Source organism: Staurois parvus, unplaced genomic scaffold (genome assembly GCF_062004578.1).
Source record: "Staurois parvus isolate SC_StPar_1 unplaced genomic scaffold, SC_StPar_1.0 ptg001087l, whole genome shotgun sequence".
NCBI classification, from domain to species: Eukaryota; Metazoa; Chordata; class Amphibia; order Anura; family Ranidae; genus Staurois; species Staurois parvus.
The window spans coordinates 1,768,796-1,793,958 of NW_028318883.1; the positions used below are offsets into that span (position 1 = coordinate 1,768,796).

Below are 25,163 nucleotides of genomic sequence, written 5' to 3' on the forward strand. Positions count from 1 at the left end.
TTACCATGATTGGTACTAAGAAAACTGAAGCAGAAATGGGGCAGTTGTCAAAGCCCACCAATCAAAATGTGTATTTATATGAACACAAGGAATCTGGTTTCTCTGGGTAACTGCCTCACTTTTTGCTCCAGTGAGCAGATGTCCCTCTGTATGGCTGTATGGACAACCTTTGCATGATGCACATTAATTATGAGATAGTAACTAAGAATGTTGTGTATTATTACTTTGTCTATATGACACCAAAATACAAATGTCCTAATATTTTTTTTGCTGGACAATTTAGCTAACAATGCATTGTGTTCTTATTTCCAGGCTGCCATTCGAAAAGAACTAAATGAATATAAAAGCAATGAGATGGAAGTACATGCTTCAAGCAAACATTTGACCAGGTTAGTGTTTGTAATATAATGTATTCTGGCATTGCCGTTTAAGCTGGTTATAGTCAATGATGAGATTTATTTGGAAGGGCTGAGGATAAGAACTTGTGTAATATATTATGTAACTTTGACGGAAACAAAAAAAAAGTATATAAGAGAAACAACTGAGCTGGGGTTTCAGTATTACTGTAGTTATTACTGTGGGTTTTATATCATCTGCCATACTGTAGATTTACCTCTGCAAATGTATTAAAGGGATATAAGCCTTGCGCACGGTCATCAAAGCCGACTTTTTAAATATGCCTCCCACTTTCTGTCTTTGTGTGGATGCCCTTTATATAGGACCAACTGGCAATCTGACAGTCACTGGTATTTATCAAAAGTGGTATGAAAATACCACCTCATGGTTATCAGATTTAGAAGTTCAAGCCTGAATTTTACAAATATATCTCATTCTCATATCGTATGAATAATATATGTGTTCAGCACACAAACGTTTTTCTTATTTCAAGTGCCTTCTCCACATTTAAATTCAGGCCAAGCTGTCCAACTAGTGACGGTGACATAGGTTGGGACAAAGTATACCACAGCCAGCAGTGCTGCAGCAGTTACAGCAACAATGGTTGGGTTGTAACACCTTTATATGGATTTAAACCATAGTTTGTCCCAACACTTCTAACTGTAACATTCTCTAGACGACTTGGTTTGCATTTTCATTGGTACGTGTATTCACACAAACTTAGATATTTTGACATGGTGACCTTAGCTTATTCAGGCATATAACAGCTTGACATAGTGACCTTATGTTAGTCAGGCATATAAAAACTTTGAGCAGAGAAGTGATACATGTTTTTGTGTGGGTTACCTGAGCTTTTCCATAGACTTCTATGATGTCATTTGGTTTTGTTGTGGTTTTAGAAAGCACCAAGCTGCAGCATGCTGGAGTTTTGGTTCGCTTTCTGAAACTGCACCAAAACCACAAGACCTCATAGAAGTCTATAGGAAAGCACAGCTAACTTGCACAAAAAACACAGGTAGGCTGCGCTTTAGCATAAGTGCGTTGGGCCAATGTGAAGCCGTCCTTAAATTGGAATAAAAAATTACATTTTCCATTCAAAGTATTAACAGATTACTTTAAAGCTCTTGGACTAAAACTCTCCTTCTCTTTCCTTTTCAGGTATCACAGACCGTAAAATCTTTCATGCATAGGAGAAACGGTCCTACTTTGCAGTTACAAAAATCGCTGAACATGTTCCATGAGGAGCAATGAGGTTCAGTTGTGAAGTTGAGCGCCTGGAGCTCTGAAATTTTCGCAGAGAGTTCATTGTGGGTGATAAGGAGAAACTGTCTGCTACACTTCCTGATGTGGAGTGGAATGGCGATGAGTTCACCGCGCATGTCTGCGGACTGATCAGCCCCAATAGGGGAGAGAAACTAAGCTCAAGGATACACACGCAAAACAAAAGTGGGTGTCGCTGAGAGACACTGGATGGACACTGGATTGACGCTGTATATTGCAGCAAGACGCTGTGCATGGCGACATCATAATGGACAAACGCAGCCAGCACATCTATCAGTATTACATCGACATGTCCGCCTCGTCACACTTTCTTTGTAAAGGTCATGCCTCGGCAAAGTATTTTCATGTTTTATATTATGTTTCTTTTTTTAATGTCTGAAAATGTTACATTTTCCTGGTTACGTTATTCTTATTAAAAAAAAAAAAAACGAACATTGCTGAAAATGCTGATCTGAGTCTTGTATGTACAGCGCTGGAACAGCAGATTAAAAAAAAGTAATGTAAATTACATAGGCCTGCCGCAAAACAAACACCGGCGGACTGGGGACAACTTGTTTTCCTGATTCAGCTTTGCAGTTTCTGGTTTCACAACTTTGCCTCCAGTCTGCTCACTTGAGGATAAACTCATGCCACCACCTTTGTCCAGTCAACAAACAGATAATCGAAGAAGCTGAACCAGGGAATCAACAGAAGCATCATCCTGGTTGTGCAGTGTGATAGAGATATGTGAGATGCAAGACTGGCTGAACTCAATTCCTTTGGAAGGTTATAGATATCTCACATACTTCAATGCATTATTTAGATGTTAGTATAGACATCAGCTTCAATATTACATAGCAGAGCAAAGTATTACTTAGCCATAGCAACTATGCTTTGGTTACTATGATTAAATATGTTATTTTGATATTGACTGCACATAAAATAAAAGCTACCATTTAGATTCTAAACACTCATTCAATTGTAGCAAATAAAATGAAAGCCAACTTCTAGCTGTATCCTAGAGCCAATGTTATAATGAGTGGGAGCCGGAATCTTAGAGCTAGGGGTAACACACTTTTCCTTCTGTATTAATAAATCTTCCATATTTTGTAGATGCCAACAAAAGACATTTTTTTAGATCTCTTTTCATGCCAGATAGGTTTTTTTATAGATTAATGCTGATAAAAAAGCCTGTACTCTTACCTGCAAGTTTTGAAAATGTGTCCTGCTGGTGGTCCTCAAACAAAATATCATTGTTTTTATTTCCCATAATAGAGGCAGTGAGGGCTGTTGTAAACCATATCTAAAGCAAACCTGTGATACAAAAAAACCCTACCAGAAACCAACACACACGCAGCACAGAAGGCACCGCAGATGCACTTCACACTTTCTATTTTACTATATGGCCCTCCAGAGCTCAAAAATTCCATTAGCAATGACCTCCTGAATGCTGAGGCAAAGACAACACCGACATCCAACGTGGCAATGACAGGGCCTAGTGTAAGTGTAAGTCAGTGAGGCCCTCAGCATTAAAGGATGCAGGGTGGATGTATGCCTGTGTTCTCTGCAGGTAACAGAGGTGCTTTGGAGAGTAAGGCAATAAATTGGGTGGTAAATGTGATCTTCCTAACATTGCCTGTAGCACCGACTTGGATGAAAGAGTAAACAGCCAAAAAGCAAAAATAACAAAAAATGTTACTGACCGTGCTTACCAAAGGGCGAGATGGCTAAACATGAGCTGTGTTCAACACTGGGTAACAAAAGCACATACTGTAACCAACAATGAGTTTGATTTACTAAATACAAATATAATGTGCACTGTGCAGTTGCATTGATTTTACCCAGAGCTTAGTGTATGTGTTGAAGCTCTGCTGATTTCCATCATCCAGTCATGTGCAGGCAATAATGCTGTTTTTTTATTTTCCATGCACTTGATTTTGTATGCTTCACAAAGTGAAGTTTCACCACATTCACTAAGCCCTGGGGAAACTGAGTTCAACTTCACTTGCAAAAAGCAAAGTCTATTTGCCTTTAGCAAATCCACCCCAATTTGTCTTATATGAGGGGTACGACGAGAATGATCACTTTAATGTTACCAGCAAAAGCACATTAACCAGTTTCTTCTTGCAGATACCAATAAAACTATTGCTCTGCCACCACAGTGACAATTAGGGCTCATGTACATGGGACATTTGGAAAACTCTTCTGAATGATGGAAACTGACTCAGTTTAGCCGGGGTTGCATACCGCGTTTATGTGCGTTTGCATTTAGAAGCGTTTTTAAAAGATAACCTCCGGAGACCTTCCCAAATGCCCAGAATGCACTGAAAAATAGTAAATAATTAACTATTTCAGACACTTTGAGAGAAATAGAGAGATCAGAAGCAGAGAGAGCAGTATGTGTTGCGATGACCTGTCTTTTCTGGTTGTATTCACTATGGATCCCATCAAGAGCATAATGCGGCACGTTCTATCATTTTTTCCTTCACGCAAAACCTGGAACTGACTGTGCTGGTGTACCAGGTCCATTTGAATACATGGAAACACTTTGCATGCATTTCTGATGATGAAAAAAAGGCTCTGGACAGCATATGGACATGGAACAGTTAAAAAAGCTTCTAAACGCGGTTAACCATGTTTACACGCGTTTACAAGCATTTGGCATTTGAAACGCTGGTAAAATCTACTGCTGAACGCAAGTTTGGTGCGTTAAAAAAACGACTGTAAACTCAACTGCCTGTAAACGACTATGTGTTCATGGACACATAGGAAAACATTAGGGAGAGTTCAGGGGCTGCTGAAAAAAACTCTCAACAGCTCCTGAAAGACAGTTTAGCAGTTGCAGTGTACATGAGCCCTAACTCCTATAGTAGTTACAGCTGGCTTGTGTATAAATTGTGAAGGGACAGATAAGTATCTGTGTTGCCCACAAGCACCCACTTGCAGACTGCCAGCTGTCATTTTCATCTGCAAGCTTGAGCTGTTGCCACTATCTCTTTACCTTTCCTCTAGTTTTAAACCAGAAAGTCGAATAGGAATACTGTATAACAAATGCTGATGTGTAAGTTTTTTCATATATAAAATAAATACACCCGCACCCAAGATTTTTTTCATATGGCTAAGTACAGTTACAGTTTTATAAACACCAGCCATTCATGATTTGCTTGCCCAGCACAACAATGCACTATTGTAGTGTCCCCTATATTGTTTTACGTATGTTCAACAGAAAGAATATGCATCCTGGGAACATCAAAGTAACTCTTTACTGTTACCCCTTACATATCAAACTCCAGACTGTTTAAAATTCAACTTTTACATCACTTAAGTGCAATTAACAAAGCAAAGACATATTTTAACAAGATAAAACAAATTAACAACAAGTGCAGAACAATCACAAGTAATGAACAGCTACAAACCTAGGTGAAACAGTTCTTTCCCAAGTTAACAAGGCAAAGTATAGTAAACCAGCAACTGGCTTTCGTCTACCAGAAGTGACAAAGCCTAACTCTAGTCAGTTCTGGTTAGAGCAGGGAAGATTAGAACCTTTGCTAGCTGTTGTCTGTGACCCAGTTAAAGGAGACTTCTGGTCCTGGGGACCATGCATTAAGTGGGAGTAACCTCCCCTTATGGGACATATACAGAGTGAAAGGCTGGAAAGAGGTTCTAACAACCTTGCCAATCTATCTTACGCAAAAATTGGACTTCATTTCTGCTTGTTCTGGGTTACTGCACTCCACACAGCAGTACTGCCTTTCGTAAAACAAATGCGTTATGCAAACGATTTAGCAGGAAAATGTACAACTAGTGCACAGCATTGGTAATCCAAATAAATTCAGCCTATCATATTTCTGAAGTTGTGTAGAAAAATCTGAATAGCTCAGTCTTTCGTAACATTTATATTCTTGTTTTTTTGTCCTTTCTTTGCATACACTCTTCTAGAAATCGTTGGTACAACTCAACAATCTAAACAAAACTCACAAATAATTAAACCAGTAAAATAAATCTATCAGCATACACATTCTGTAAGACATAAAACTACATGCCTGGCACAAGGTACTGAAACTAAAAGGGACCTGCTCCTGCCATAAAGAGGGACTCTAGTCCTCTTCGTACACTGAGAAGATCCTCTTCGTGCTGTTTTAAAAACAAGGAATTTTGGAAATGTTTCAGAAGGTCATATTTTTTCGACATAATTCCATACATGTGAGCAAATGTCATTTTCTGATCTATAACACTGTTCAACAGGTAAAAAGTTTTGGGCATAAAATTAGCTAATCTTACATAATTTTGGGGTGCTGAAAACGAAAATGACCCTAAAAAATGTTGATTGGCTCTAGTTTCCATGATATATTCACCCATCTAATGACGTAAGCCATTCAAAATTATGATGCAACTTCAGCTGCATATTGCGCAATTGATACTGGTGACCAATAGAAAATTGCATGTATACTGAGATGATGCAATATTAGCCTTTAATTGCATCACTTCACTGCATAAAAGCTGCAGTATCTGTAGCTGATTGTAGTTCGACAGCGTCTTTACATTTCGTTTTATGCTTATATAGGCTACTCAGTAATGCCTCGAACTTGTGTGAATAAAGCAGATAATTTCTGCTATATCTGCGGTGAAATAACTTTTATCTCACAAAAAAGGAGGATAACAGGAATGATTAAGAAAGCCTACAACTTGTATTTTGGCTGCAAGATAGGAGACCAGGACAAGAGCTGGGCACCACATATATGCTGCAATTCTTGTGGGACGGCACTGGAGCAATGGTTGAATGGAAAAAAGTCATCTATGCCTTTCGCTGTGCCAATGATTTGGAGAGAGCCAACAGATCATGTTAGTAATTGTTACTTTTGTATGGTGCCTCCAATTGTAAAAGGGCTAAATAAGAAGAAAAAGTTATCTGTGCACTATCCAAATATTCCATCGGCAATACGTCCAGTTCCTCATGGAGAGGGGCTACCAATTCCTAAAGCACCAGAATCCTTCGTGGTTGAGTCAAGTGAGGAAGAACCTGAAGCGTGTAGTCACGTGCAGTTGTAAGAGATAGCCCTTTCCTCGAATACAAGAGAAAAGCCAAGAGAAGCAAAACCGACACAAACTGAAGACAAAACTAGTGAGAATCCTAAGTATTAAAATGATTCAACTTAGCTTATGGCTATAATTTTTCTTGGTAATCCTATGCAATATATTATGCCATTTAGGCTTTGTTATGTAGTCAATATCACTTGCTTTATATTTGTGGAAAGACATCTATCTATATAATTATTGTGCATTATGTAGTCATTACGCCTATAGTAGAAAACTTTCCGTTTACAGAAAAACTAGAGCCAATTGACAAATTTCATTGTTATATTTGAACTCAGAATGTGAAATTCATTAAGAAATGGATCCTTTTGTTTCCAAAACTGGCAAAAAATAAAAATTTGTTGAACAGTGTAATTAATGAGTGCTGTACACTGGATTGTATATATCATTTTTCACGAGAGAGAGAGAATTAGATACACTCAAACATATTGTGGAACCCTATTTCGGTAGTGTAAAGCAAGATTTAAAGTGTAGGTCTAGGAAAATATGCAATCCTCCTCTGCAACACGTGCACTATTTTCCATGTTTTCAGTACAAGAAAATAACTGTTCATCTGCCAGAAATCCAATGAGCTCCTACCTTCCCATTTGAGCTGACAACACAGTGGTTCTGCTGCACTGAAATCCCAAGCACTTTTGTCAGCTCAGCCCTGCCTAGTTCTCCTCTGCTGAGCCACAGAACACTTCCTCCTCTCCACATCCATATAACGGGGTATCTGAAGTCCACAGATGAGAATTTGGCATAGCTCAAAACACTGTTTGGGATTTTAGTGCAGAAAGGTACAAAGCACAGGAAGTTAGAAGCCGATCAACTGGCAGTGTATTTACCGGGGCAAAACGTTGGGAAATGTTCATATATTGCAGAGATGTGTTGTGTAGGTTTTTTCCCCAGACATACATTTAAACTCAGTGCATTTATCACATTCAACTGAGAGGTTAGCACACTATTTATCACAACACGGGAATGAAATGAGATGGAATCTACTTGGCGCCACCTACAGGAAAGACATCTTATTAATACCTCAAAATTCTATTTTCTTTTACTAAACATGGAAAGGATTACGAGTGGGTGGTTTAAATTGAGCGTGTCATATTTCTAGAAATACAAGAGCTTCCATTTCCATTCACATTTAATCTGTAAGCAGTGACTATGAGATAGTAAGATATTTCTCTATATAATAGATAATAAACTGTTATTAAATGTAGGGAAAACTGGAAAGTGCTGAAATTACCATTTTTTTGAGAAGCGATTCTTGAACATTCTTCATGTCTTCTTTCATAACATGCATCTATAGAAAGACAAAATATATTCCATTGTACTGTAAATAGATTATTTTTAAGAACTACAATATATCTTCAGTTTCTGCACATTTTGCTTCAGACTGTGTAGAATGGGCTTTAAAAAAAAACAGTTATATGCACCAGGAGGATGAAGCATTGATCAGATACTGCATCTGTCCCCCCTCTAAGGGTGAGAACTGAGCAATCAAAGACTGCTGATCGCTCAGTTTTCCCTTCCGAGCTGAGCAGGGAGCCTTGACTTCCATCTCCGGCTCTCTGCTCTGCCCCCCCCCCCCCAGCACTCCCTGGAGAGCTGGGCTCTGGAGGGTTTGGAGGGGCTGTCTCAGGCTCTCAGCAGATCACTGAGAGGCAGAGCCAGGTGCCGGTCCAGGCTTCTAGGTGGATCCCAGCGGTGGATCAAAACAAGTCACAGAAGCGTAGATTGAACTGCACTCCTGTGACCTACAGGAGAAGATTAGCCAAAATAGATTTGGCTTCTCCTTTAAAAGCTTTTGGTTTTGTATGGTTTTCTTATGAGGTCTTCCACTTCAAACCCATAAAGAGGAATATTCCTCCAATGCTTATAATGACCAGCAAGGTTACACCATTTGGCTGTCTGGATGAGCCTTTAAGCAGTTCCAGGTCTGTTAAGAATTTTTCAGCGCAATGCAGGCCAACTTAGGAAACCTACTGAACTCAAAATGCCAGTCCTGACTTTAATATATACAGTAGAGTTAATTTACAACAGGCAAATAGATGGTGCATTTTGCAAGTGCAATTGCACTCATTTTCCCCAGAACTTAGTAAATGTCGTAAAGCTCTTCTGATTTTCATCATCCAATCATGTGCAGGCAAAAATGTATTTATTTTTTTATTTTCCTTGCATCTGATTGGGTATTTTTCACAAAGTAAAGTTTAACCACATTATATTTACTAAGGAAAATGAGTGCAACTACATTTGCAAAGTGCACAGTCTATTTGCCTTTAGTAAATCAACCCCAGTGTGTCATTGACTAGAAACAAGCAGGGGGTTCAGCACACTTACTTGCTGCATGTCTTTTTGTGGTATAGCCAGAATCAGGATGGCAGCTCTGAAATGTTCACTTTAGAGAATAATTATTGCTATTTTTTTATTTAGTTCCTGATGGGACAAAGAATTGTAGTACTTTGCTCCATCTTCCTAGGTGCCCTACTAGCTTCTAAGTCGGACAGGACACTTCATCTTTGACACATGGCCCCCAACACCATAGCTAAAAAGGAGCTTAGTTTTGAAAGTGAGAACCTGTTACCGGCTCCCAAGCACCGACACAAGGAATGCACAGGGAGGTGATGTGTGTTGAGGCAGTATGAAGGATACCATAGCTGACACATCCTTCTGAAATTAAAAGTTCCCTAGCATACTGATACGTGACTGCTCTTAGTCACTTAACCAGAACAAATACACAAATTGGTAGCTCTGCCTTCACTCTGACTTTCCTGATCTGAATGTTTACTAAAGGACTATGTCTCAATGTACTTTTATCAGCTGCTAAGCAACTAGCATTTTCCGAATAATGCAGGCCACAGACGGGTCGAACATCGGCCGATTTTTCGAACAATAAACGACAAATCGGTTGTTCGTTTGACGTTACCACCGATTACAAAAAAAAAATTCGGCCGACTATATCATAAAGTTCACCCCATAACTTCTGTCCCTTGCAGGTCACGGCTCATGCGCAGATTTTTTATCGTTAAAACGATCGGCTGATTTGGCCATCATTGCCGGGAAAATCAGCCGATCGTCTAAATCGGCCGTGAATTTTCCAACATGACCGATAATCTCAAAGTGCGAAAAACGGCCGACCAATTAACCCACTAACAGTGTGAAAATCGGCTGATTTTTGAACAGTCTATGGCTGGCATAAGGCTGCCTCCATATATCTCTCACTACAGGATTCCTTTGAAAACAAATTAGCAATGCCAACTCCTATATTTATAGCCTTGCATGTTCATTTAAAACCTAAAATATGCAAGGTCCATTGAGAGCCCCTAAAGTAAATAAAACCTTCACTCTTTTCACCCACTTAGAATTTGCATGTTCTGCGGTTAAGTAAAGAAAGGTAAAACACTGACCAGTCTAATAGCACAGAATCTCTAACTTAGATGTAACAAAATGGGTCTTGAAACTCTGGTGTCACAACCCATTATACCATTTCTCAGGTTACTTCAACAAAATAACCTGGGTGTCTTTTGAACAGAATGTGTTATAAAATATCTGGAGTAAATGTAAACAAACACAAATCATAAACGTTTTTTTTGTTTTTAATGCATTTGCTTTGGAAGCATACTGGTGCATCTTTCAGGTCATTCAGCAAAATTGAACAAAGAAACATGTAAATATACTATTTATATAATTCTTGCAATACTTTTGTATGTTGTAATTACATACTTCAGAAGTAAAAATCTTTCCTTCGATGTCTGTGCAGTGTGATACATTCTTTTCAAATGAAGCCTTCAGGCAATGAATCCTAAAATTAGAAGCAGCAGATTTAATAATGAGAAGGGCTAAAAACTTTGCCCTGTAAGAGTAAAACTGACCTTTTTTGTTCATTGCTGTGATAGACACTCAGCACTTGTGTCTGCTGGCTCCAGAAATTCTAAAAGACATAGGGTAAGGATGAGAAGCTGCTGATATGATCTGAGATGTCATTTTATCACTGTGGGATGCACATTTTAATACTATGGAGGATGAGGGTGATGAATGGCACATGGCCAGAGATCTGATAATTGTACTACATAACCATTCAGATGATAAGAACCCAGTTATCTATAATATCAGCCCTTATAAGAACAAGCAGGAAACGATTACGCTGCCAACTTTTCCGCCGACAGATACAGGTGAAAACACGCAGAAAAATGTCTTACAGTAAATTCTTTTTCCATTTGCTTTAATGCCTTAGAATCTTTTTCAAAGCTTTCAATCTCTTCCAGAATGGTCTGCTGGAACTTTTCCAGATGTTTCATTCTAGGACAGGGAGAATTGTACTGAATGACCATTCCGTTCTGTACAGACTGCACAAACCACTGTTCCCACACTTACCGACATTGCCGTACTTGTACCTCTACCGAGGTCAGGTGTTTCTGTGCAGACTTCACTGACTGTTCAGTAAAGAAATCCATTTTTCGGGAACGATCCTAAGGTAATCCAACATAGAACATAGAGAATTTTTAAATATTCAGTAGGAGCATGTGTTTAAACAACTTAATATGCATTCCTCTGATCTTGAAACATTTATTGGCTAGGAAAAATTGAGTTATGTAATCCAGATAAACTAAAATCATGGTGACAGAACTGCAGAATAAAATGCTAGAGCAACAGTTATTGACCCCTTGCCCTCCAGAGGATTTAGCTCCCTTCCTGACCAGGCCATTTTTTTACGTTACGGCGCTGCGTTATTTTACAATTGCGCAGTCATGCAAAGCTGCACCCAAATGAAATTTACGTCCTTTTGTCGCCACAAATTGAGCTTTATTTTGGTGGTATTTAATCGCCTGTGCGGTTTTTATTTTTTGATCTATAAACAAAAAACAATAATTTTGACTTTTTGCTATTAAACATGTCCATTAAAAAAATTAAAAAAATCAAATTTCATCATAAATTTAGGTCAAAATGTATTCTGCTACATGTCTGTGCTAAAAAAAATCCCAATACATGTAAATTAATTGGTTTACGTGAAAGATATATAGTGTTTACAAATGGCAGTATAGATACTGGAAGGTTTTTTTTTTCACTAGTAATGTCGGCGATCAGTGAATTACAGCGGGATTGCGGCGGACGTTCTGACACTGGGGAGAACTGACTTGGTGTCACGGATATCCCCAGTGACACCAATACAGTGATCAGTGCTAAAAAAAAGCACTGACACTGTACTAATGGCACTGGGCAGGAAGAGGTTATCATGCTGGGCGATCAAAGGGTTAACTGTGTGCAGAGAGTGTTTTACTGTGCTGTGCACAGCCATCCAAAGCAGTGTGCCCGAGCTGACAAGGAGGAGAACTGTTAGTACACAAAACAGTCCTCCTCCCTGTCAAAGATACTCGGCAAAATCACGTATATATACACGTGATTTTGCACACCTGTGCAATCCTGCAGCAGTATTTCTGCTATAGGGTGGTCGGGAAGCGGATAAAGCTAAACATACAAACTGCTTTGCATTTTCTCATCACAACTTGAAAAAAGTCCCCGCAAAATATATGGAGCAGAGGTGTGATCTTGCACCAGGTCTGCACTGCTGTTCAGAAGCTCAGCTAGATTTGTCTCTTTCCTTTCTAACTTGATCTGTTCTCAGGTTTGCAGCTCAGACACAGTTATCACAGGACTGGTTGGGGATGTTTCCAAAAGTGTATAAAAATCCACAACATTTCAGTGCCCACCAAAACCTGTCAGGACTAACAAGATTAGGTACCAATCTGGCATGTTTATCAGTATGTTTAGCAGACTCGCTTTTCCTAAAAACAGTTATTTGTATTTCCTATAGGTTACTCCTGACAGATTCATAGGACACGGTGCTCTCCAAATGAAACTCAACACAAAATGTCCACCTTATCCATATACAGTCAGGTCCATAAATATTAGAACATCGACACAATTCTAACATTTTTGGCTCTATACACCACCTCAATGGATTTGAAATGAAACGAACAAGATGTGCTTTAACTGCAGACTGTCAGCTTACATTTGAGGGTATTTACATTCAAATCAGGTGAACGGTGTAGGAATTACAACAGTTTGCATATGTGCCTCCCGCTTGTTAAGGGACCAAAAGTAATAGGACAGAATAATAATCATAAATTAAACTTTCACTTTTTAAGACTTGGTTGCAAATCCTTTGCAGTCAATTAGAGCCTGAAGTCTGGAATGCATAGAGATCACCAGACGCTGGGTTTCATCCCTGGTGATGCTCTGCCAGGCCTCTACTGCAACTGTCTTCAGTTACTGCTTGTTCTTGGGGCACTTTCCCTTCAGTTTTGTCTTCAGCAAGTGAAATGCATGCTCAATCGGATTCAGGTCAGGTGATTGACTTGGCCATTGCAAAACATTCCACTTCTTTCCCTTAAAAAACTCTTTGGTTGCTTTTGGAGTATGATTTGGGTCATTGTCCATCTGCACTGTGAAGTGGCGTCCAATGAGTTCTGAAGCATTTGGCTGAATATGAGCAGATAATATTGCCCGAAACACTTCAGAATTCATCCGGCTGCTTTTGTCAGCAGTCACATCATCAATAAATACAAGAGAAGCAGTTCCATTGGCAGCCATACATGCCCACGCCATGACACTACCACCACCATGCTTCACTGATGAGGTGGTATGCTTAGGATCATGAGCAGTTCCTTTCCTTCTCCATACTCTTCTCTTCCCATCACTCTGGTACAAGGTGATCTCGGTCTCATCTGTCCATAGGATGTTGTTCCAGAACTGTGAAGGCTTTTTTAGATGTCGTTTGGCAAACTGTAATCTGGCCTTCCTGTTTTTTTAGGCTCACCAATGGTTTCCATCTTGTGGTGAACCCTCTGTATTCACTCTGGTGAAGTCTTCTCTTGATTGTTGACTTTGACACACATACACCTACTTCCTGGAGAGTGTTCTTGATCTGGCCAACTGTTGTGAAGGGTGTTTTCTTCACCAGGGAAAGAATTCTTCGGTCATCCACCACAGTTGTTTTCCGTGGTCTTCCAGGTCTTTTGGTGTTGCTGAGCTCACCGGTGCGTTCCTTCTTTTTAAGAATGTTCCAAACAGTTGTTTTGGCCACACCTAATGTTTTTGCTACCTCTCTCATGGGTTTGTTTTGTTTTTTCAGCCTAATGATGGCTTGCTTCACTGATAGTGACAGCTCTTTGGATCTCATCTTGAGAGTTGACAGCAACAGATTCCAAATGCAAATAGCACACTTGAAATGAACTCTGGACCTTTTATCTGCTCATAGTAATTGGGATAATGAGGGAATAACACACACCTAGCCATGGAACAGCTGAGAAGCCAATTGTCCCATTATTTTGGTCCCTTAACAAGTGGGAGGCAGATATGCAAACTGTTGTAATTCCTACACCGTTCACCTGATTTGGATGTAAATACCCTCAAATTAAAGCTGACAGTCTGCAGTTAAAGCACATCTTGTTTGTTTCATTTCAAATCCATTGTGGTGGTGTATAGAGCCAAAAATGTTAGAATTGTGTCGATGTCCCAATATTTATGGACCTGACTGTACATCTAAAGGGGTACTGGAAAATTACATACACCAGCTTTCCTATACCTCTTTTTCTGTCACAATACACAAACTACACTCACATTCAGTTATTGTTAGAGTGCATGTAGATTTTAAGTGACTGCAAACAGGCTGCAGAAGATCAAAAGCAACGAGGTGCAACAAGGGATAAAAAAATTGTGAAAAGATTTCTCACTAGTAGCACTAGCACTTTGTTGCCCTCATTCTGTAACATAAATACAGGCTGATTAATCAATAGTGCAAAGGGTTAAAGGGTTCTATAGATATCATGTCAGAGTCATAATGTATAGTTCCAAACCAAAGAACAATACAAACTAACAGGTATATGTTTATCATTTGGGGGAAATGGCAATTTACACAAACTTTAGGGGTTCTTTATTTTAAATGGAATGCTCAAAAGGTACACTCAACAAAAATTAGCGCAACGAGGAAGTACAAAGGGCAACACCCTGATACCCACCAATAAATATTCACTCTACTGAAGTCATGCCAGTACAAGACAGACTGATTGCTTGCTAAGGGATAGGAAGCTTGCACTACGCTATTTACAAAAATTAAAGCTGGTGATGAACGTGATAGTTTTCACTCACAACGAATTTCCATCCACCAGGAATTTCACATAAAAACAAGAGTAACCACCACAAAGTAAGCAATCTACCTTCCGGAGTTCCACTTACCACCAGAATTCTTTTAATTACACTGTTCAACAGGTAAAAAGTTTTGGGCATAAAATTAGCTAATCTTACATAATTTTGGGGTGCTGAAAACGAAAATGACCCTAAAAAATGTTGATTGGCTCTAGTTTCCATGATATATTCACCCATCTAATGACGTAAGCCATTCAAAATTATGATGCAACGTCAGCTGCATATTGCGCAATTGATACTGGTGACCAATAGAAAATTGCATGTATACTGAGATGATGCAATATTAGCCTTTAATTGCATCACTTCACTGCATAAAAGCTGCAGTATCTGTAGCTGATTGTAGTTCGACAGCGTCTTTACATTTCGTTTTATGCTTATATAGGCTACTCAGTAATGCCTCGAACTTGTGTGAATAAAGCAGATAATTTCTGCTATATCTGCGGTGAAATAACTTTTATCTCACAAAAAAGGAGGATAACAGGAATGATTAAGAAAGCCTACAGCTTGTATTTTGGCTGCAAGATAGGAGACCAGGACAAGAGCTGGGCACCACATATATGCTGCAATTCTTGTGGGACGGCACTGGAGCAATGGTTGAATGGAAAAAAAGGCATCTATGCCTTTCGCTGTGCCAATGATTTGGAGAGAGCCAACAGATCATGTTAGTAATTGTTACTTTTGTATGGTGCCTCCAATTGTAAAAGGGCTAAATAAGAAGAAAAAGCCAAGAGAAGCAAAACCGACACAAACTGAAGACAAAACTAGTGAGAATCCTAAGTATTAAAATGATTCAACTTAGCTTATGGCTATAATTTTTCTTGGTAATCCTATGCAATATATTATGCCATTTAGGCTTTGTTATGTAGTCAATATCACTTGCTTTATATTTGTGGAAAGACATCTATCTATATAATTATTGTGCATTATGTAGTCATTACGCCTATAGTAGAAAACATTCCGTTTACAGAAAAACTAGAGCCAATTGACAAATTTCATTGTTATATTTGAACTCAGAATGTGAAATTCATTAAGAAATGGATCCTTTTGTTTCCAAAACTGGCAAAAAATAAAAATTTGTTGAACAGTGTTATTAAATCAAAACTGGGCAATTGACAGCTTCAATACAGTTTATTGAAAACTTAAAAACAGAGGAACAAGTGCAATTTTATTGAAGACTATCAGATTTTTCATTTGGTTCAGTCGGAGCAATTTCAATTTCCCCTGCTTGCGGATAATCAAAACCACCATTTGATGTCTTTAACTGCTTTGTGATTGGAAAAGGCTGGATTGCTCTATCAAGTTGTCATGTGTACGGCCAGCATTAAAGCCTGTGTTAAGGGGCTTTTGTTCACTTCAAATTGGTGCTGCATTACAATACAATGCAAACCTACTTGGAGCAGGTCAAATGCAGGTAAGGAGGTAAACTGCACGTCAATTAATTCTGAATGATCTCAGAAGCATCTGAAATTGATGCCATCAACACAAGCAGAAGGCCTGTTGACACAGGCCCTTAAGGTACCACGTTTGACAAATGTTTGCCAGATTTGTAAAAGATGTTGTTTAGGGATGATCATTTGTAAAGAAAAGATCCTTCACACAAATTTACATGGAAATAGATAAAAGAAAAATGTTCACTTGAGAACAGCTGAAATGTTCCATCTTTGCAGATCAAGTTTTCGGGGACATTTAACTAGATATTTTGTACAAATGTTTGCCTTGAAATTTACTGTTCTTTTAAATGTCTTAAATGTGCAGCCTGAACCTAAAATAATCGGATCTACGGTGTAATCTGAATTGCTGTGAAACAGTTAAATGTATTTAAATACTGTCCTTCATGTTATGTGTGGACTTGCAGCCCTGTGCTTAGAATGCAAATTATCCTAACAATATAGGCAGGGAATTCCCCCAGGGCAACTCTCTCTTAATTAAAAGAACATCAACATGTTTCAGTTTCTATCACTGGAACATATCTTACTTTCCTGTGATGTAATTAGAAAAAAAATACATGTATCTCTGTAAACCATCTAATTTTTCACCATCATCACAATAACTGAACATATTTAAATATGCATCTGAGGAACAGATCTTCCTTTTCAATAAGCTAGAATACATTGTTCTGATGAATCTGTCCTTCAGATGCCGTCAATGAAACTTGCTACCTCTGCTAGGTTCTGTGAACCCTGGCCTGCAGTTTCTTCATACTGTCTTTGCTCCAGGATGCTGTAACAGTCTGTGCTCTCTGGGCAAAGAATTACGTACATTGCCAAGAGCCGTGTTTTAGACCAGACCTAGAGCAATGTACCAGCATTGTTTGCCTGATTAACAGCATGTTATTTGCCATGAAAAGACCATTAGCTAAGGCCTAGAAAGCAGACGCATCTTGTAAGTTGCTCCCGTCACAAGTCCCATGTTATTTTCATCTTACTCCCCTGTGAAAGGGTACACTCAGATAACTTTGTGTTATGTTCTAATATCCTGTGGGGAGGCTTCTAATTCTCAGCAACTTAGGTGAATGCTATAAAGTCTATACAACATCAACACTGTAAATTATTGTTAGAGGGTACAGAACATACCGTTTCTTTGTATAAATTTACTCATACATTGACATGTCAGAGTGGCCCTTAAAAACATTTCTTACACACAGATATCAGAACTGTGGTAAAAAATCCTTACTCTACAACTAAATACCCTAAATATACAAAACAGTGCAGTCCAGTACATTCAACAGCCCCAAAGATACTGCATGATTAAGATATTCAGATTTGGATCTAATATTATTGAGAAGATTTGGCACTTTTAATATTCCCCTAAAGCAAGTATATGACTCTCTGAGCCATTTCTACTACATTTTTCTGCTAAAGCACTTTCAGCAAGTCTAAAATGAAACCCCGAGGTAAAAGCTTTAACCTTAAGTCCTCATGCACATTGGACATTTTTACAGTGGCTGTTTTTGGCTTTTGGCATTTTTTTCTACAGCCAGTAAACCCCCCAGCATGTTATCCTATGTGTCCATGCACACATAGGCTTTAATCAGAGTTTTTTGGCAGGGGCGTTTGTTGGCTGGAAAAAAAACCTAGAACTAGTGGGTTTTAGAGGAGTTTTTTAGCTGTAAAAACACACTAACACTGGTTAACGCGACATACCAGCATTTTTTTTAGCCAGAAAACCATGGATAAACGTTAATGCAAAAATGCTAAAAACTGCGGAAAAACGTGCGTTTTTAACTTGTCTTTATACAGCTAACGCTACTGGCGTCTTTAAAACACCTAGCGTGCATGAGGATTTAGCCAGATGCTAGAAGAGGCTACTATTTGTACTATTTTGGCATTATTATATGTTAATTTCCTTATGCAACAGCAACAGAAGAATGGAGAAGGTACATTTTTCCTTCAAAATTCTATTCATTGGTGATGTTTGCACCAAACGTTGTGCTTGTGTTTACTACCAGGGGAACCAACAGATTATTTTTTCTAATGACACGCTGCTTTGTACTACTACATTTGGCTATACAGATCTACCTGAATTTTCCGGGTATAATCCTTGCCAATTTTTTGGCACATCAGTCCAACATCAGAATCACTTCTGTCCCAGGTGTCTAGACCTCCAGTGGACTCATCTTTCCCAGAGCAAATTGACAGACTCCCTAAAACAACAGACACTGCTTTGTAGTTTTATTAATGGTATTACATTGATTACATCAAAAATTCTATTCTGAATAGTCTGATTGACCTGTTGTTTGGTTATAAAGAAAAGGCAGAATAGACTGTGAAAGCAACTACTTAAACCTTATGGATGTAATAGATCTCCTTCCGCAGTATTCAAGAAGTTGCAAAGTCCAGTTCCAACATAAGTATGATGAGAAAAATGACTAGTATTATCCCAGGAAATGGAACAGTGACAGGAGGAGAAACCAGTGTGAGAGAATCCTTGTGTGTTTGACAGATTGAGGGGCAATGCAATTTCTGATTTTGTATTATTATGTTCTACATGTAGACTAAAAAATTCAAATTCAAAATAATACACTTATGGGAAATAAAGTTAAGGATAGTTTGCAGCCTTATTTCAGTGTCCTTCCTGACATAAGACAGCATAGTGATCTGGGCTCAGTCAAGGTCCCCCCTATAGGAGAAAGACTTCTAACTTCCCTGCATCTAAGATGCCTGTCAGGGATCGCCGCTTCGCATAGGTCTGCGCATGAGCAGATTGCCAAAACGTACTAACACGTGGGCGCTAGGACCTGGGCGGCAGTTGCGGCCGCGCATGCGCACTCGCGCACACGGGCCACCAATGACAGTGCAGGGCGCTCTATTTAAAGCCGGCTCTTGCAATGCTCAAGTGCCATATGGTCTTATTCCTGTGTTCCTGTTCCTAGTTCTGAGATTGCCTAGTTGCCGAACCTGCCTGACCCGGATTATCATGACCCTCTCCTACCCAGATCCCTGGCTTGTCTGACCATACTTCTGCCTTCTCCTGTTGACCTGACCTCCTGTTGCTGAACCTGGCCCGTGACCCGTTTATCCTTTTGCCTGCCGCTCTGTACCGTTTACCTCCGCTGTTACCGACCTGGCCTGTCTGACTACGCTACACACTATCTCTTCACATCTGGCTCTCACCTGCTACCTACCACTGTCAAAACCACCTCTACCACAGCTGGTTGTACTCGGGAGTCGCGACCTGGTCTCAGGCTGCTTCAAGTCCATCCCCACCATCAGGGGCCCTGGTAAAACAGCAGACTGAGGCTTAGACTCCGCGCCCTGAGGAATTCCGGCTTGTGGGTCGCTAGAGGCTACTGCCAGTCGGTCCGTGACAATGCCTCCTGCTAAAGCAGACACTGGAAAAACAGTGAATGAATCAACAGACTGAAGGAATCTATGCAATCCTTTCATATGTACTAAATACTGTGGGTACATTTAAGTGCTTTCTCAGATGACACAAAGGAACAGAAAGTTCCTGCTTTAGACTCAAGCAAAATACTCATGGTCCTGAAGGGCTGTAACCGTGATCTGTCAAATATGTTTGTATGGTCCTGGAACCATGCCATCTTCAACTCTACTTACCTCTGGGCTCCTTTTCTCCTGTAGCTGGAAAGAGTCTACGCGGAAGCAGCTTTATCTTCCTATGTTTTGTCCCATTGTCACTTCCTTCCATACTGTTGTCAGCAAAATGGCTGCTCTCATTGTTAATGTGCCTGAGATCCAACACTGCTTTATGTATTGCAGGACCTGTAATAGACAGTATTATATATGAAAACAAATCCCCTTCAATTATAAAAGATGAACTGTCATTTTTGAAAGCCCTGCACTGTACATCCAAAAACAGAGATTTTCAGAAATAATTTTATTTACAGAAACTGCTGGCCTCCCTCTAAGGCCCAGCATTTTAGGACATCCCTGTTCCAAATACCTTTTCTACACTAGCTTTCCTTTTACCCTAATTTATCATTCCAAGAAAGTAACCTCTTACTGACTGCAATTCTTAAAGCGGAGCTCCAGGCTCCCCCAAAAATATTAAAAGTCAGCAGCTACAAATACTGTAGCTGCTGACTTTTAACATAAAGGACACTTACCTGTCCAAGGATCCAGTGATGTCCTCACCTGAGCCAATTCTTCAATTGGCTTCGGTTGCAGGTGTCGACATCTTCAGTAACGGAAACCGGAAGTGAAGCCTTGCAGCTTCACAGACGGTTTCTCACAGTGCATGTGCAAGGCGTGCTGCACTTTATGGTCCCGCAGTCTTCTGGGACCTTTAAAGTGTTGCAGAAGGCTGTTGGGGAAGGAGGGGAGGGCCGAACTTCCAACTCAGATCGCTGTAGTAAATCTGACCGGAAGTGGAAGCAGGTACCTGCTCCCCCCAAAAAAGTGGCAAATGTGGCAGTGGAGGGGGAGGAAGCAGACAAGCAGAACTTCCCCTTTAGGGGGAGGTTCTGCCATAAAGTGTACATCCAGGCAAAATTGACTATTCTCAGTGTCAAGCATACATTTCTTGAAGTTTGCTTTGATTAAATCCTCAGTGTTTTGTTCTACAACCACTCCCAACATCTTAAGAACTGATCCTACAGGTATGCCCCTTTTTGCACCACTTCCTGTGGCAGTAAGGCAATGCTACTCTTCTCATTCTCAATCTGAAGCAGTGTATCCCCCACCAAAGCACCTCCCCATAGGACAGCTGGGTTACAAAGTCACAACAGCATTTTGTGTCTCTTGCAAACCTTATATGAGACCTAGTATTAAAGAAGGCACCTCCTCACAATGACATGTGTGCCGTAAGTGCCCACCTACTGGCTCTGCAGGAAGAAAGCATAGCAGAGGCTGATGTGACCACATTAAAAAAAGATATTTACCTTCTGCATTTTTAGTTCAATAGTTCTTTTTATTTATCCCATTGCTTCCCATACATTTCAAGGAATCATCATGATACATTAGAAAAATCGCTCACATGTGGCTATTTAGTTAGAAGTACAGCAGTTTAGACAGTTCACATAGCTTGGCATATTAATACAGATGTAGCATTTTAATCAGGAGAAAAGGGGGTAAAGGAAAAAGAAGGAAGCTGAGAGGGAAAGTCTATTTAGGCCTAGAGAGTTAAGCCTACTGATTTCATCTGTTCATCAAACGACAGTCAAAGTTGGCTGGTAAAGGTTGTGAGACTCACGGATTTTTTAAATGTGGGCATTGTATCTGTAATTTTCACTGTGAGTTTCTTATTAAAGAAAGTCCGATGAAGTCTAATTTTTTAGTTCAGCTAATCAGAGTGAAACTAACAGTCAAGCTTTTTATATTGTTTGTTTGGTGGCTGTTAGCACTATGTCATTAATTTGAACTGGTATTTCATTAGGCCTCTGGTTTGAGATTAAATAATGTCTTACCTTGCAGCAAAAGGACAGTGGTATCGAGCAGTGTGGCTAGCACATTTATACTTAGATCCAGGGCATTCTGTGGGCTTGACTTAGAGGTATTCCAGATTTGGGTCCATGCATGCATGTAATCATGTTGAGGTGGCGTAGGGCCTGTTAAAAGTGAATTTCACAGCAAGGAGATCAAGCCTGGGTAGTGGGGGGGGTCATCTCGGCACCTTTGCTCAAAACAGGTTAGGGTCATCTTCGTCTTTAGGGGGGTGGATTGTGGAAGCAATAATATATTTTACTTGTAGATAACGGAACAGCTCTATCCTAGGCAGTTTAAATGCAGTTTTTAGGACTTGAAATGACTTTAATATTTTATTATTACAGGTACTTATATAGCGGCATCAATTAACAAAGTGCTTTATACTGTTCCTCATGAGCAACTAATGGAGATGGGTTAGGTTCAAATGAGTCCAGTGCTCAAAATACCTTCTACATTTGTCTGCTTAGGGAGCTGGTTCTTGGAGGGTGTATTGTGTACCCTCTTGACTGATAATCCAAAAGCAGAAGGTATGCTGGGATTTGTAGTCTAAAACTAATAAGCCAATATACCAAAGTGGCTGAGGGAAGCCTGGAAGATAAGCATTGCACATGGACTGCCAAAATAAACGTTTAACAACATATAAAAGAAAAAACATGCGATTATACCCATAAGTAGATTACTCAATAGGAGGTTTTCTGAGGGGGTTTTAACTATATGTTAAAGAAGAATTCCAGTTGTGGCATTTTTTTACAGTTACATTAGTCCAGCTTGGACCAATGTAGTTATACATAAACCATACACGTGGGATTCCTCTAGAAGCTAAAAATCACTACAATAGACACTGCTATTCCAGAAATCTCCATTAGTCTTCGAGCCCAAAGCCAGGTGGCTGCCCAGCTGCACTGTGAACAAAGGATTTTGGCTGCCCGGCATGGGCACTATTCAGAGAATACTTTGTATTTTCTCAATGAATTCAAAGCTTTTTCTGACTGGACAAAAGTTGGAGACATAGGGCACTGACATCAAGCTATCCACCTCATCCAATCAGAGAATGCTTTGCATTAACTGAGAAAATTGAAAGCATTTTCTGAATGGCACCAGTGCCAAGCGGCTGACATTCTGTGTTTACAATGCATGCAACCTGGAAGCTAGTGAAGATCACTGGAGAAGCAGTTTCTACTAAAGTGATTTTAAGGTTCTAGAGAGATCCCACAGTTTTATGCATAGTTACAGTGGTCCAAGCTGTAAAAATGCCATACCTGGAATGATTAATGGAATCATCACTTTAACTAGTGTATGATACATACCAGATTCATGGAAAGTTGTGTGTGTAACATTAGTTGTTTTTTTTACAACTGAGCCTGAGCAGTAAGAGGCACAACTGTTTTTCTGGAAAGAAAAATATAAATGACAATTAGTATAAGCGCCTTTAACCGTGGCACATATCTTCCACTGCTGAAAGCCAACAAGCGTGAAACTGCTTTATGCAAGTTGGGACACTTGGTTTTTTATATTTCATATTTTTGGCTCTGTCAAAATAGTTTTGGATACAAAGCTAGTCGCAGAGCAAAATAGGATTTTTGTACTCACCACAAAATCTATTTCTTGAAGTCCATTGAAGGGCACAAGAAGTATTTGACCCTGTAGTGCTTAGAGATGAGCATAAAGTCTACAGAGGGATTGGACACTGGCAAACAAACTGAAGGTCACCTCAAGGTAACCCTTCCTACTACCAGCATGACTAAGTTTTGTAGCAAAGGTGTAACAAAAGCAGAACCATAAATTAAGAGGGGTGGGACCTGTATTCCTCAATGGACTCTAAGAATAAGATTCTATGGTGAGTACAAAAATCCTATTTTTTCTCATCTGGCAAGGGACACAGGAGATCTTTACCCTTCAGGACGTTCAGAACTAGTCCAACTGAGCGCAGTGGGAAAAACAAAAATCACGAACAGGCCCATGAAAATAACAGAGCTGGGGACTGCTTGCAACCTAAAAGCTGGCATCAGATTAAGCCAACATGTTCACCTGTTAAAATTTACAGAATGTGTGTGGATGAAATGTCGACCTTGTAGAACTTAGAGAACATGTGAGGCAGAAACGTTTATCTGGCAGTCGTTCGAGAAAGTGTGAACAGAAGACCTGGAGGCAGCTTTGCAAATCTGGGAAACAATCAATATCTGCCTTGGTACATTCATAGGTGATTGGATTAAGGTGTCTATGCCACCTGTGTGGATATAAATGCTAGGGTATGTTCCCATCACTCACGAGAACTGAAGAATTGGACTGGATAAGCCAGGTCCGGTTGAATGTGACTAATCACTACTAGGAAACAGTTGATGATGTCAAAAAGCCCAAGTGCACAGATCTAGCAGAGTCCGCCTTGACAGGAGAGAGTGGAGCAGGCTCCTTGAGACTATGAGGGGTTTATTTACTAAAGCTGGAGAGTCCAAAATCAGACTCCCTTCTGCATAGAAACCAATCAGCTTCTAACCTCAGCTTGTTCAATGAAGCTTTGGCAATGAAACCTGGAAGCTGATAAGCTGAGAAGCGAGTCTGATTTTGGACTCTCCAGCTTTAGTAAATAAACCCCTAAGTGTCAGAACCTGAATAACCTGTTGGTGGCACTGTAGTTCCCAGAGTTGAATGGTGGTCACTAGCAGGTGTCTCCCAGCAGCCAGAAAATCCCAGTAGTTAGGCTCTACTTCATGCTGGCTCGGAAGGTATATAACCCCTCAATTGATTTGTATCAGTGCTTCAGTGTTTTGCCTGTTAGCCAGGTACCTGCTTGCTGATTATCCTGATCCCTGCCTTATCCATATTTTGCATCTAGTTCCCTGTATCCTGATACCCCATCTCTGCTCCCCTTGTTCCCAGTCCTGGTCATGCCCTGTTTATGTCAGCTTCAATTGTATATAGTATATTACAGTTACTGTAGGTTGTTGGTTTGGTTTTGCTTCATTGTCACGTTTATTCACTTTTGCTTTGCTTACGGTCTGTTGGTGTTGGAATGGTGTTGTGTGCATAAATAAACTTTATTTTAATCTTAGTCTGATTACAGTTTCCTAAATACAACTACACTGAGCTGGACAGTCTGCCACTGGATACCTGCATTCTGTATCCCTTACAATAAACTTGAATGATTGTTTGCCTGAACCACTTAGAGATGGTTGAATGAGAACCTGGGGCACCCTTCCAGTGTGCTTTTACAACTGAAAAAAAAAATCCTTTTTCTGAAAGAAGCAGATACTGACAACGATAGACACATAGCGTGAACCACATTTAGACAATGGAGGAAATGTTCCATGTGATGAACTGCAACCAGACAGAGGGACAGAA

General features: G+C 39.8%; 2 protein-coding genes across 6 annotated transcripts in view; one reads left to right on the forward strand and one right to left on the reverse strand.

The window, feature by feature from the left end:
- The window catches only part of PHACTR3 (phosphatase and actin regulator 3), a 190,255-nt gene that overhangs the window by 121,635 nt on the left and 43,457 nt on the right, over window positions 1–25,163 (forward strand). For 4 of the 5 annotated variants that reach the window (XM_089658654.1, XM_089658657.1, XM_089658655.1 and 1 more), the window contains exons 12-13: window positions 313–389; window positions 1,555–2,121. The exons of the other annotated variant lie outside the window; for it this stretch is intronic. In XM_089658654.1, coding sequence (XP_089514780.1) covers window positions 313–389; window positions 1,555–1,570 — 93 coding nt within the window. In that variant the 3' untranslated portion in view covers window positions 1,571–2,121. Of the gene's footprint in view, window positions 1–312; window positions 390–1,554; window positions 2,122–25,163 lie in introns of those variants that run through there. 5 annotated transcript variants of the gene reach the window in all.
- Window positions 4,902–25,163, reverse strand: part of SYCP2 (synaptonemal complex protein 2) — a 93,655-nt gene continuing 73,393 nt past the window's right edge. Inside the window, exons 35-43 of the mRNA XM_089658653.1 lie at window positions 23,132–23,213; window positions 19,998–20,162; window positions 18,459–18,583; window positions 11,110–11,204; window positions 10,935–11,034; window positions 10,608–10,666; window positions 10,459–10,537; window positions 7,982–8,038; window positions 4,902–5,790 (exon numbers count right to left, since the gene is read on the reverse strand). Of these exons, the coding sequence (XP_089514779.1) occupies window positions 5,719–5,790; window positions 7,982–8,038; window positions 10,459–10,537; window positions 10,608–10,666; window positions 10,935–11,034; window positions 11,110–11,204; window positions 18,459–18,583; window positions 19,998–20,162; window positions 23,132–23,213 (834 nt within the window). The 3' untranslated portion in view covers window positions 4,902–5,718. The remainder of the gene's footprint in view (window positions 5,791–7,981; window positions 8,039–10,458; window positions 10,538–10,607; window positions 10,667–10,934; window positions 11,035–11,109; window positions 11,205–18,458; window positions 18,584–19,997; window positions 20,163–23,131; window positions 23,214–25,163) is intronic.